The sequence below is a fragment of the Limanda limanda genome, chromosome 3, assembly GCF_963576545.1.
Source record: "Limanda limanda chromosome 3, fLimLim1.1, whole genome shotgun sequence".
NCBI classification, from domain to species: Eukaryota; Metazoa; Chordata; class Actinopteri; order Pleuronectiformes; family Pleuronectidae; genus Limanda; species Limanda limanda.
Genome location: NC_083638.1, coordinates 16,659,217 through 16,671,756, shown reverse-complemented (window position 1 = coordinate 16,671,756; position 12,540 = coordinate 16,659,217). Strand labels below are relative to the sequence as shown.

General features: G+C 45.2%; 2 protein-coding genes across 2 annotated transcripts in view; both read left to right on the top strand.

The window, feature by feature from the left end:
• Positions 1–2,768: 2,768 nt before the first annotated feature.
• ddx28 (DEAD (Asp-Glu-Ala-Asp) box polypeptide 28) lies at positions 2,769–5,015 on the top strand. Its single transcript, XM_061068481.1, has one exon. It carries the CDS (start codon positions 2,931–2,933, stop codon positions 4,650–4,652), a length of 1,722 nt encoding a protein of 573 aa, XP_060924464.1. The 5' UTR covers positions 2,769–2,930; the 3' UTR covers positions 4,653–5,015.
• Positions 5,016–7,896: 2,881 nt separating this feature from the next.
• tln2a (talin 2a) overlaps positions 7,897–12,540 on the top strand; it is a 91,596-nt gene continuing 86,952 nt past the window's right edge. Inside the window, exons 1-2 of the mRNA XM_061068781.1 lie at positions 7,897–7,959; positions 8,742–8,947. The gene's annotated coding sequence lies outside the window, so the exon portion shown is untranslated. The remainder of the gene's footprint in view (positions 7,960–8,741; positions 8,948–12,540) is intronic.

Genomic DNA, 12,540 nt, shown 5'->3' with positions numbered 1-12,540 from the left:
GTCACAGGAGTTTTGCCTTTATTGTTACATGACTCTTGATTTCTTCTGTAAATTCGTCCAATCTTCTCCTCACGTCCTCTTTCTTTGTTTCAGGTCTGGGAGGTGAGCAACAGTTTGAAGAAGAGGGACATTGAGTTTGAGGCACGACAGATCCTCAAGTCTCCAAAGACCATTCCTCCTCAGTTCAGGTGAGTTGAGTCATATTTCACAAACATAAATAGCTGTGTGTGTTGGCTGTGTGTGTGTGTGTGTGTGTGTGTGTGTGTGTGTGTGTGTGTGTGTCCAATACCTTTTATTATTGGTGTCTTTTACAGTGGTTGTTTTTCTGTTTTTGCTGTTGTGAAGTAGTGTTAAAACAAACTTTCAATGACTGTAACCTACAGAGATCCCAGGATCATCAGTTTTGCTCAGGAGTTCTCCAGCATCCTGAAGGAGCAGCAGCAGCAGCCCCTCACCTCCAAACACCTGGGCCCACCAGAGGTGGTGCTAGAGGTGGTGCCTAAGGTCCTTCAGGGCTTCTGGCTGCCTCCTGAAGACACCTGCCTGAACATGCCGTCCCAGCACCTCAGTGTTCTGGCTGTTAGCCTGACCAAAGCAGTTGATGACAAGGTCTCCAAACTTCTGCCCTCACTGCTCCGTGAAGTCAGCTTCACCCGCTCCACCAGGGACAAACTGGTCCAGTCGATCCAGGACAGTGTTAGACGGATCTTCACTCCCCCCGTCCTGATGGAGAAGATCAGCTGCTTTGCAGTAGAGCTGATGAAGTCCATCACCACCATCGCATCAAATAACATCTGTGAGCTGTTTCAGCCACAGATTTAACCAAAGGAGCCAAACACTGTTGCTGAAGAGGTGAAGCAGGAGCCTCATCAGGAGTCAGTATTCACTCCTCCACCACCAGCTCCTCCTGCGACTCCTCCTGCTGAGCCTGCAGTGGTCCTGGAGGGTGAGGTTCTCTCTCAAGTACCCACCATCCCACCAGATACTGTGACTCCTCCTGCTGTCACCAGTACAGAGCAGAAGAACGTGGACCTCAAGGCCAAGACACCAATGTTTAAAAAGTCTAAAAAGGCTCGGCTGAGTCCATCCCTTCACTCACTGGTGAAGGAAAAATCTCTGCTGCTCTTTTCTTATTTAAGAGGCAGAGTGAAAAAACTATTCCCTCGCATTGTTGGATATAATTATCATGTATCTCATTTCTTTTCCATTTCATATCATGATTAAGATAAGATATCCTTTTAAATATTGATTCATGTAGTTATGTTGTATTATGTCCATCAGTCATTTCGAGTGTAAAAATCAAATTCCTTTAAATGTCATTTCATATTACAAATAATAAATGTATTGTTTTATCGCAGTCTGTCTTTATCAGTCCTTTTCAATTTGTTGTGAGTTGCAACAGGAAACTGGATTTCAAGGCATTTACAAATATCCAGAAATAACATCAAATACAGGAGTCTGACTGATTTCATTTCATATTGTTGTGCTGGTAATCCAGGCCGAACTCAAGCTCCAATTACTATCTTTTTCCTGAGCTTTCAACCATATTCAGAAGTCTGATGAAAATATCCTTTACAAAAGTAAAAAGTAGCAACACCACACAAGGTCTTATCTGACATTTTCCTGCATTGACTGTAAATGTTTATTTAATGTCTTTACACCCTATTTTATTACAAATCCTCAGTGTACTAATGTATTATGTGTTCCTGAAGGTTTTGTTCTCTTTTGTATGTTTTCACGTTGAAAATGCTAACACAGCGGTGTGAACTTCCACCACAGCAGCACCTGTATCCTACAAATAATACACATTATCTGTATTTGAGACATTCAAATTTTATATTGCACAAGTGTTAGAGGAGAAAAACATTATGCCTATTTCAAAATGGGTTGGGTCATCCAGTATGGGCTTTGGAGGATCAGCTATAAAAATCCAGGCAAGGCAAAGCTGAAGAAAGGACAACAATTGTCACATAGAAAACTGGTAGAAATTCTCCTAAAGTCGGTGACATACACATCACCAACATCATTCAGCCAGACACAATCCAAAGGAGTACAGAGAGGGCTGTTGTCATGGATTTTAACATCAGTAATCTCTAAGGCACAGTTTTCCTGAGTCAAATCTCTGTCCTTATGACAGGTGATGCCGTCTATTTTATATGCAAATTGCCAGGAACATTACACTTCTTAAATATCTTGTTTACAAAAATATGTATAATAAACGTATTCTTTCTGCAAAAATATATATATCTTTATATATTTTTTGCTTCGTTGATAAATTGAATTCCCCGGGCTGTATTATTATTATTATTATAATTATTATTATGTTTATTATTATTATTAGCAGTAGTAGTAGTAATCATATTATACAATATTCTTTACAAATTAACATTTTAAATCATAGGCAACATATATATAAGAAGAGAAATGTTACACTTTAGAAAAAAGGTAAAAAAGAAAAGAAACAGATTAGAGACAGAAAGGGAATGAAAAAAACAACATTGTATGTAAAATGTTAAAAAAGGTTTTAGAAAGTTGAGTCTAAATTCAGATCCTGAAGTCCTGATAAAGCACATTTAAAATAATGATGATGTAAGAGAGATGACAGGGAGGTCATCACACGGATCTCCTCAAGGAAATTGCCCGAAGGTAGTTTGTATCATAGATATATGGTTTGTATATTCTACAATTTATAAAATACAAGTTGCGTTTCCTCATGCGTCATCACTACACGCCCACTTGACGTCATCCACACTCGCCGAGAAAGCATGGCGACTTAGGTGACAGGCGTTGCGAGATGCTAAGGGGTTTACGGTGTTTTCTCTTCGTGTAGAAAGACTCCCAGTGAATTGAACTGACTCCAGCTCATCGTGTGAATCGATTGCTCTCGTCTGTATGCGCTGACGAAGCGGACCTCCAGCCGGTGGAGCAGCATGGCGCAGTGTGTGAAGGTCGCCTCCGGTGCTCTCTGCCCGGGCCGGACCTCCTCCTCCTTCCGGCTCCTCGCTGCTCTCTGCCCGGGCAGGACCTCCTCCTCCTCCCGGCTCCTCGCTGCTCGCTGCCGGGTGGTCTGCTCCGCGGCTCAGGCTCGCTTCTGTCGGACAGCCTCTTCACAGGAGATCGCAGTCATCCGCGTTCCTCGCTCCATGCAGAAGCTCGTCGACAGCGTGAAGCAGACCCGAAGCAAGACCCAGGTCAGCACCATCCGGGCCGGCAAGCTCCTGATCCGGTGCAGGAACCCGGACCTGAACCAGTCCGCCGGGTACCAGCTCGGCAAGTTCGAGCAGCCTCGCCTCTGCTCCAAAGGATGGAAACATCCCAAGTCCTTCGGGGACTACTTCACCATCAACACCACCAGGACCATCGCTCCCTGTGTCACCGGCCAGGAGGACGCGGAACAGAAAGAACCGGTGACCTTTAAGAACCTCCACATCTGCAGGGAGCTGGTGGAGGCGCTGCACGGGGTCAACATCACCCATCCCACCACCGTGCAGCAGCAGACCATCCCAAAGGTCATGACGGGTCACAACATCCTGTGTGCAGCGGAGACGGGCAGCGGTAAAACTCTGTCTTACCTCCTGCCGGCCATTCACAGGCTGCAGGCGGAGAAGGAGTCCCAGGCGTACGCCGGGAGCTTGCACAAGATCCACACCCTGGTTCTCGTGCCCTCCAGAGAGCTGGCGGAGCAGGTGGCCGTGGTGTGCCGGACCCTGGGCGCCCCGTTCGGCTTGCTGACCAGGACTCTGGGCGGCGGGCGAGGGGTGGGACACATCAAGGTGGTCTTCAAGAACAATCACCCAGACATCCTGGTGGCCACGCCAGGCGCTCTGGTCAAGGCCCTGCGGAGACGCTGCCTGGACTTTGGTGAGCTGAGCTTCTTCGTGGTGGACGAGGCCGACACCATGTTCGACCCCAGCTTCTCTGAGATGCTGGAGAGCATCCTGAGCTACGCCAACATCGCCAGCAGCCCCAAGCAGGCCCGGGGCCCCGGACGCAAGGCCCAGCTGCTGGTGGTGGGGGCCACTTTCCCCGGCGGTGTCGGGGAAGTTCTCCGCAAGGTGACTGACCTCGGCAGCATGGTGGTCATCAAGAGCAAGATGCTGCACTTCCTCATGCCGCACGTCAAACAGACCTTCCTGAAGGTGAAGGGTGAGGACAAGGTCCTGGAGCTCCACCAAGCCCTGAAACTGCTCCAACAAGACAGAGGAGGGGGTGCCGTCCTGGTGTTCTGCAACAAGTCTGCCACCGTCAACTGGTTGGGCTACTCGCTGGAGGAGATGGGGGTGAAGCATCTACGTCTGCAAGGGGAGATGCCCGCCGCCGTGCGTGCAGGGATCTTCCATTCCTTCCAGAAGGGCGCGGTGGATGTGCTGATCTGCACAGACATCGCCTCTCGCGGCCTGGACACATCGCGCGTGCGCCTGGTTGTCAACTACGACTTCCCAGAATCCCACACGGACTACATCCACAGGGCAGGGAGGGTGGGGCGAGCAGGTGGGGTGGAGGATGGGGAGGTGCTCAGCCTGGTGACTCATCCGTGGGATGTGGAGCTGGTGCAGAAGATCGAGACTGCCGCTCGCAGGAGAACTACTTTACCGGGGATGAATTCTGAAATCAATGAACCAAAATCCGAAGTAGTGGAGTTAGAGGAGTAGAAGACATTCTGTAAGAAGGAGCAAGAATGGAAAAGCTGCTTGTGAAATTTATCACTGTGAGGGGTCAAGCCTGTTTTGTACAAACTAATGTATGAACATGGTACGATTTTCTGCGGAAAAAGTAAACCAGCACTATTTGCCCAAAGCAGTGACGTTCAAAACCTTTGAAGTGTCTAATGTAAATAACTGTTTGTACAAATGATTTTGCTGAGCAGTTACTTGCTTAGACTTGTATTTTTTCACCATCTAATGCAGTATGTGTGTTACAATGTTTTCAATTCAAAGTAAAATCTAATGCATTTTCTTCTCATTTTGTTTTGTTTTCCCCCACCAATTAATCTATTAATACATCAGCTTTGAGACTAAAGATTTCATGTTTGATATTATTAGAATGTATCAGCCAAATTCTTCATAGAAAACATGATTTTATTTAAGGGAGCATAGTTCTGTTTTTTAAAGGTGTGTTGTTGATATTATTTTTTCTTTTGGATGCAAACACCTGGTTGGTGTAAAGTTAGTTGGTAAATGAAAGTGGAAAAAACCGAAATGTAATGTTTTCTCTCTGGTCCCACATCCTCAAAGCAAGTCTCTTGGAAATCTGTTTAATAGTTTGACAAAGCAACAAACAAACTGGACAGGGGTTAATTAATAAATCAGCTACAGTCACTGTCTCTAACAGGTAAAATACTGTGATACATTCTGTATAACAATATATAAAAACACACTGAGTAAGTTTCCTGGAACAGCCTGCTACAACTTGTCTGTAACTTGTGTGTCCTACGTTAAACTCATCTGTGGAAAATGTATTTGAGAAACTGGAAATCAATTTGAATATCTTTTACCTCAGTGTTATTTATTTCAGTGATGTGCCTTATACATGTGTTTGGCCACAAGGTGGTAGCATTGTTCTGATTTCAGCTGTACAGTTGATAGTTGTTTGCTTGACATTTAGTACAATTATCTCAGCACATGGTCACTAATAGATGTCCAATAGTTACCTGCTGGTTTCTGAAAGTTTTAGAAGATCTTTTTGTTCCCACTACAGAATGCTTAATGTACCTTCAGCTGTAATCATCATGTCCACTCAACGCACTGAACACAAGGCAACACTTGTCATCTCTGCTGTTGATGTGGTTAGGCCTGTCGCGATATGCAATAAATCAATTAATTGCGCGATAAATTAAAATGAGCGATAATTTTTTGCCGGCTGCAATAAATTCAGGGATTAAAGTTTTCCGTCGCTATGAAGGATCTCCTCGCGAGCCCTCTCCCAAGCGCTGCCCCCCCCCCCCCGCCGGGCGCATTTCCTCCGTGGTGCGCCGCGACGGCTCCGGGTCGGCTTGGAAAGGCTCGGGGCGGGAGGAACGGAGACCACGGCAAGAAAGGTTTCACAAAAGCGTTCGGGGGGGCGAAGGCGGGCGGAAGCCTGGCTGCGACAGCCCCAGCCGCGGAGACACGGGGTCTCAATTGGCTCAGGCACCAGTCACGAGTCAGAGTCACGAGTCAGAGTGTGTCTGTTTTGTATTTATTTTTATTTATTTAAGTATAGTGTAAACTTTTGTTAACAGTTCATATATTATTCATAGTTTTAAGTTAAAAAGTTTTTGTATTTATTTATATTTATAATCTACTTTAAACAGTTCATATATTTGGCAATAAAAAAGTCTTTCTTAAATGTCTTCCAGATGTCCAGTTCCAGTGTTCTTTAAAAATAAAAGTTTATTGATCTTCGAAAGGGTGTACTTGCATTATTATGCCATTATCATTATATAAGTTGAAAATGATGTCAAAACGGCAATATTATCGCTTATCGCAATAATTTGTGGGGCAATTAATCGCACAGAAAAATGTGTTATCGTGACAGGCCTAGATGTGGTGGGTCTGCTGCACATGAAAAGACTTTCCCCTCCTTCCGTGCCTGTGGGTGCTTGTTGAAAGGAAACAGCAAACGTGTCAACATGACAATCTGCCATCAGTGAAGGAGATCTTGGGGATCTTATTTCAAAGGAACAAAATATTTGCTGTGACTCGGCTGTTGTGGAAACGTGTCTCTCTCTTTGCTAACTTGTCAGCGTCTCTGTGAGTTATGGACAGATGACAAAAAATCTCCCGAGCAGACGTTTCTGCCCGGAAACAGTGCATGCTCTTATTTTGACAAGGCTGTTTGTCATGCTGCCATGTAACACGCCTGATGATTTATGCTGAAAGTGCTCGTGGAAGTTTGAGATTATGGAAAGCAGACAGACCTGAGTGGGCTGCAGACGCAGGGACAGTGTTAACAGCTCTGACGGTAACAAGGGGGCTTCCAGCATGTCTGGAATTCAGCTGTGATTGTGCTGCTCCTGCTGGGGTCAGAAACTCTCAGGCTGTGCCCCCCGCCCCCGGGTTCACATTTCACCCAACTGTACCCTGACAACAAGGACCCAGTGTCCACTTTTAGCATATGGAGCAACTGTCTCCAATGCCTCAACTTATATTTTGGTCCTGCTTCAACCCAACTGAACCCAGGAAAAAATCTAAATAATTAAATACGATATCAAATGTCTAATTTCCTAAAAGCCTCTGAAGTTGATGTTGCCACAGATCTTAGTCTGAAAGGGCCACTCCTCCAATTCACACATGACATCCAGTTTTACTCAACACAAATCATCCTCAGTCTGTGGAACTGGTTTTATGTTTCTGTGGCTCTGGGGCAGCTTGAGATATAGTAAAACATAGTAAGTCTTTACTGTATTAAGCACCCATAGGCAGCATATAACACATAATTCACAGTTGTAGGCAGATTTAAATATTAACGTATTTATTAACTATAACTCCCCTTGAGGATACATAAGTGGAAGTTGGTGCTTACAGACAAAAGTTAAACAGATGTAATGATAGAAAATTCACAGTTTTCACATGAGAGGTTATTATTGATAACCAATATTGCACATTGATAAATGATTCAAGATTTCCTTACAGCTTCATGCAGCTACATTAGGTATTCTGCATATGAAACAATTCTTATACTGTTACTTTGCTCAGTTGTACGATTTTCACTGTGCAGAAAGAGGAGTTTGACACAACACTCTTTTCAAATGTATCTGCTGAGACAAAGGGTTGGTTTCTCAGTGCTCTCCTTAAATTTAAGCATTTATGCACAAGAGACATTTTGACTGGGTTGTCAGGTCACAGTTTGGAAACCCACTCGTGGTCCAATGTTCAAATTACAAACATGTGATGTTGAAATGCAAACCTTCCAGTGCAGATAACCAGTCACTGCAGTAGGGACTTTTCAGTAGTGGAGGAACAACCTTGTGTTCAACAGGTAAACTATTGAATCAAACAATATTTACATAGATTGTGGATTTCTCAATGTTGGAGAAAGACAGGATGTAATTTTAAGATTTCACTGGAATCCTCATTTATGATGCTTTTGTGCACTGGCAGGAAGGAGTTTTTCTAAATTTCATCTCAAATGTATTGGCAGGTGTTTGGATCCCTTTCATTCTCTCTTATTCTCTACTTCATTCACTCTCTCTCTCTTTCTCTCTCTCTCTTTTTTTGCTTATGCTTTTGTCTATGAGTGTCTGTCTGTCTGTAATTCAGCAGGATAACACAAAAACTACAGGTCAGATTACCACAACATTTAGTCGTGCTGTATGGGTCGTGAAATAATCCATAAAATGTTTGTACAGATTAAGGACTTTATTTATTTATTTTTGAACAATTCATGGTGAAATCTTGATAAAAAAAAACAGGCATGTTTAGGGGACTGATATTTATTAGTGTTTGCAATTTGGTGCAAATCAATAAATATTCCAATCTAGTGGATTCAAATTTTGTTTCGTAAGGGGAGTGTTGGACCTAATTATTGTATTATATTGCTATGTAACCTTTACTGATCATCTACATTTAACAGGGGTGTCCTCTCTTGCCAATTAACAAAATGAAATATGCTGAGAATGTCTCATGTTAGGTGATTTGTTTGAAGTATAACAAATTCTAATCCATCCATTATTTGTAGTCCCTGTTGACATGGAGACGAGTAAATGGACTACAAAGCATGTGGTCCATTAATAATGACGCATTTCCTCTTTCCCACCGTAGGATTATTCCCCCCTCCTCATTCACACACTCACTCACACACACTCACACACTCACACACACACACACACACTGTCCGGCCCCTCGGATATTTGCCTGGTCGCGGAGGAGGATATTTCCTGCCGAGCAGCGGCTCTGTGTGTCGGCTCATGTGCATCTTCTCCGGGCGGACCTGCGTGAAATGCTCCAGCACAGGACCTGATCTGAAGGTAGGTGCACAGCCCGCTAATCTGTTTATTGTGCTGCACACACACACACACACACACACACACACACAGATCTGTGTGTCTGACCTTCCTCTCGCTTTAGAATGAAACTGCACGGGGTGTCTGTGTGTAGGAGAGACAGAGATAGGGAGAGAGAGACCCCTGAGTGCTGCTGGATGGGAGCCTCTCTCTCTCTCTCTCTCTCTCTTTCTCTCTCTCTCTCTGCGTCTTCGCTCCTCCGCTCTTCTCCTTCTCTTTGAATGAATCGCTGCCTTAAGTTGTGCTCCGCTCGTTTCGATCCACCGGACTTGTGGAGCCTGTGATCGTGTGGACTCCCCCCGGGGGCAGCGGCTCGGCTCGGGCTGGACTCCACGGAGCACCGGGGCTGCAGCAGCTGGAGCTCACCCGGTGCGTAAAGAGGCTCCTTCTCTCTCTTTCTCTCATTTTCTCACTTTGAACCGGCAGGCTCGCAGCATGGAGCGCGTACAGGCTCGGGTGGGTGGGTGTGCAGACAGGGTTCACACATGCAGTGCGGGGGGGGGGCGGCTAACCCTGGTCACCCTGCACCGGCCGGAGAGGAGATCCCACTCCGCCATGTTCACTCACCATCCAGCTGCCACAGGCGATTGTTTCCAACTTTTTCTTTTTTTTCTGGCTGATTTTACGCGCAGACACACGTGTAGTGATGTGGATTCGCACATTGCTGCTGCTCCACCACACAGTCATTACCTAGCTTGTGTGTGTGTGTGTGGGGGGGACCTATGTTTGCAGCCGTGGGCGTTTATTCCCAGGGTGTCGTGCATGTGGTCCCCGTTCTGCCACCGTGCCGATCACCAGACAGTGGAACATGATCCAGACCATAATGCCCGGCTCCACTGCGGCACCGGGCTGCTGTGTGTGAAGCACATTGGATGAGCTGAGGATGGATGGCTGCTGCCTGGATCCAACACAAGCTGCTGCCACACCCCTTCACACACAGACCGGGGGGGGGGGGGGGGGGGGCTCTGCACAGTGTCTACCGATCACATGTCTCCTCTGTTTATTATTGTTCATCAACCGTGTCCTCACATCACTTGATTAATCATTTGCCAAGTTTGTGCACAGGGATAAATACAGTGTGTGTGTGTGTGTGTGTGTGCCAGTGAATGACAGTGAGCCTGTGTGCGTGTACTTGTACTTATATCTTTTCGAGGACCATTTTCAGCACATACCTTTTATAGAGTGAGAACATTTTGGCCCGTCCTCACATTGTTATGGGCTACTGGGGTTAAGTTCGAGGTGGATACATTCAAACAGACGCATGTGTTGATGGGCACAGATTTATGTATCTGTGCCCCTCTGTTATGTGAAAAGCCCCTATAGGTTAGGGGACAGGATAGGGGGTTAGAATGTGGAAAGAAAAAAAACAGGTAAGTGAATTAGTAGGTTCATATTGGTTCGAGTTAGGTTTGAATTAGTCAGGACCAGTAGACCTGATCCTAATGAGGCCAAATGTCATTTCCGAGGTTCTGGTCGAGGTTAGGGGTGAGGTTTTGTTTTGAGGCCGTCCACGGTGAATGGGAGTCAGTTGTGTTTTTGACAGAGGTGTGTGTGTGTGTGTGTGTGTGTGTGTGTGTGTGTGTGTGTGTGTGTGTGTGTGTGTGTGTGTGTGTGTGTGTGTGTGTGTGTGTGTGTGTGTGTGTGTGTGTGTGTGTGTGTGTGTGTGTGGCTTGTGATCTGGTTGGGAGGCAGACGGGACAGGTCATATGAGATGGGGACACCGGTGACGCCAGAGGTGGCTGCAAGAAATGTTTGATATGCAAGGAAGTTTCTTTGGCAGTTTAATGAGCAAAAGTTCAACGGTCTCTATTTATATAGAGCTTGTCTAGTCTAGATGACCACTCAACTTTACATCACAGTTTTACCTTCACCCACCCCATAGAATAACAAAGTGCTGCAAGTAGATGCACTGTATGAATGTGTGTGTGAATGGGTGAATGTGAAACTGTACTGTAAAGCTCTTTGAGTGGTCATCATCAGAGTAGAAAAGCGCTATATAAATACAAATCCATTCCATTCCATTCACATACACATGTGGCGTGTCTCACATCACTCCTGTATATTAAGATCCATGTGGCAGACAGTGGCATTTCTTGCCGGGGCGCTCGGCAGTTATTAAATATTTCTTTTTATCCCCCCCACAAAAAAAATCTATAGTTGGTAAAGGTGTGGAGAAAATTGCAGCAGCGAGGAGAATGTCATCCTTTCTTTAAGTTGCCCTTTGTTGAGATCTGTCCTTTCAAAATGGCAGCTCTTCTTCGTCTAATGAAGCTGCCTCTTGTTCTCCTGTGCAGATCAGGGACGCTTGTAGTTCATCTCTGTGAAAATGTCCTTTTCTCAGGCCACATAGTTAAAGTGTTGCTATCTGCTCACCGCTCCTGCTGCTTGGTATGCAGCCCTGCCACCGGCGGCGGCACGACATTTGTTAAACTCCCCAAACTCTTATCTGGTGTTTCCCTGACATAAAACTGGCAATCAAATGCCTTTTTTTCTCGTCATCATATCAGCGACTGCACATGACCTTCAGTATGATGATACTTTCATTAGCAGTTTGTGACTAATCTTCTCAAAGCAGAGTGATCAACACATTCTCTCTCTATTTTGCAGCTGCTCATGTTATTTAGCTCTGCAAAGAGGAGGGATGGATTCCACACAGGTTGAGACCACATTATTTATACACACATCCCAGAGAGAATAATTAACCGATACTGTGATAGTGATGTTGCTCTGAAAGGCCTGAGGGGACTAACCCTCGATGGCCACAGACCTTCAAGGCTGATCTCTTCCGGTGGTAGATTCATCACTGATTTATTGATCTGTCTCTTTCACGGCATGGAAATAGGCCTCTGCTGTCACTTGTGAGCACAGAGAGGAAGTAATGAGCAGCCCATAATGACACTTTAATCACCAGAGGTACAATGTTAATGCACTGGACGGATGGAGGAGAGCTAATGGTTCCTTGTCAGGCCCAGCTCGGTGGCAGTTATTGCTCTAGATACAGTGTGTCTATCACATAAAGTGACTCACACGTTACTGTATGCGAAAGACAGATTATTAGCAGAACATCTTTCTGTCAGAATCCCTTCACACTTGTTCCACAGTTGCTCTGAAATAAGAATAACCTGTTGTTGATACAGTAACAGCTCGGTGAAGGATCCTGGTCTTCTCTTCATGTTTCTCAGTGTAGCTCCCAGTTGGTCATTCCTTTTTTTTTTATGGATCTCAGAGTCTGAAACAAGAGTTTGGAAGTTGTTGCCGTGTTGATAACTATAGGCGTGAGTGTTTTGTTGCCAAAACTGGTAAAACACTTGCTGTTGTTTTTGTTTATTGGAGTGATATTGTCCTATGTGACTGTGGACAACAGCTTCACTTGCAAGATCACTTTTCAGGGAAGGTCTCAGCAGACTCATGACCTCATTAAAGCATCAACACTTTGTGAATCATGTCACATTGGACCTGATGGAAACTAAGATAACACTTTAATGATGAAAGCGTGAACAGATTCATCTATGGTTGCCGTTATTTGTAGATTGTGGGACTTTTTAGGGGACTCTTCG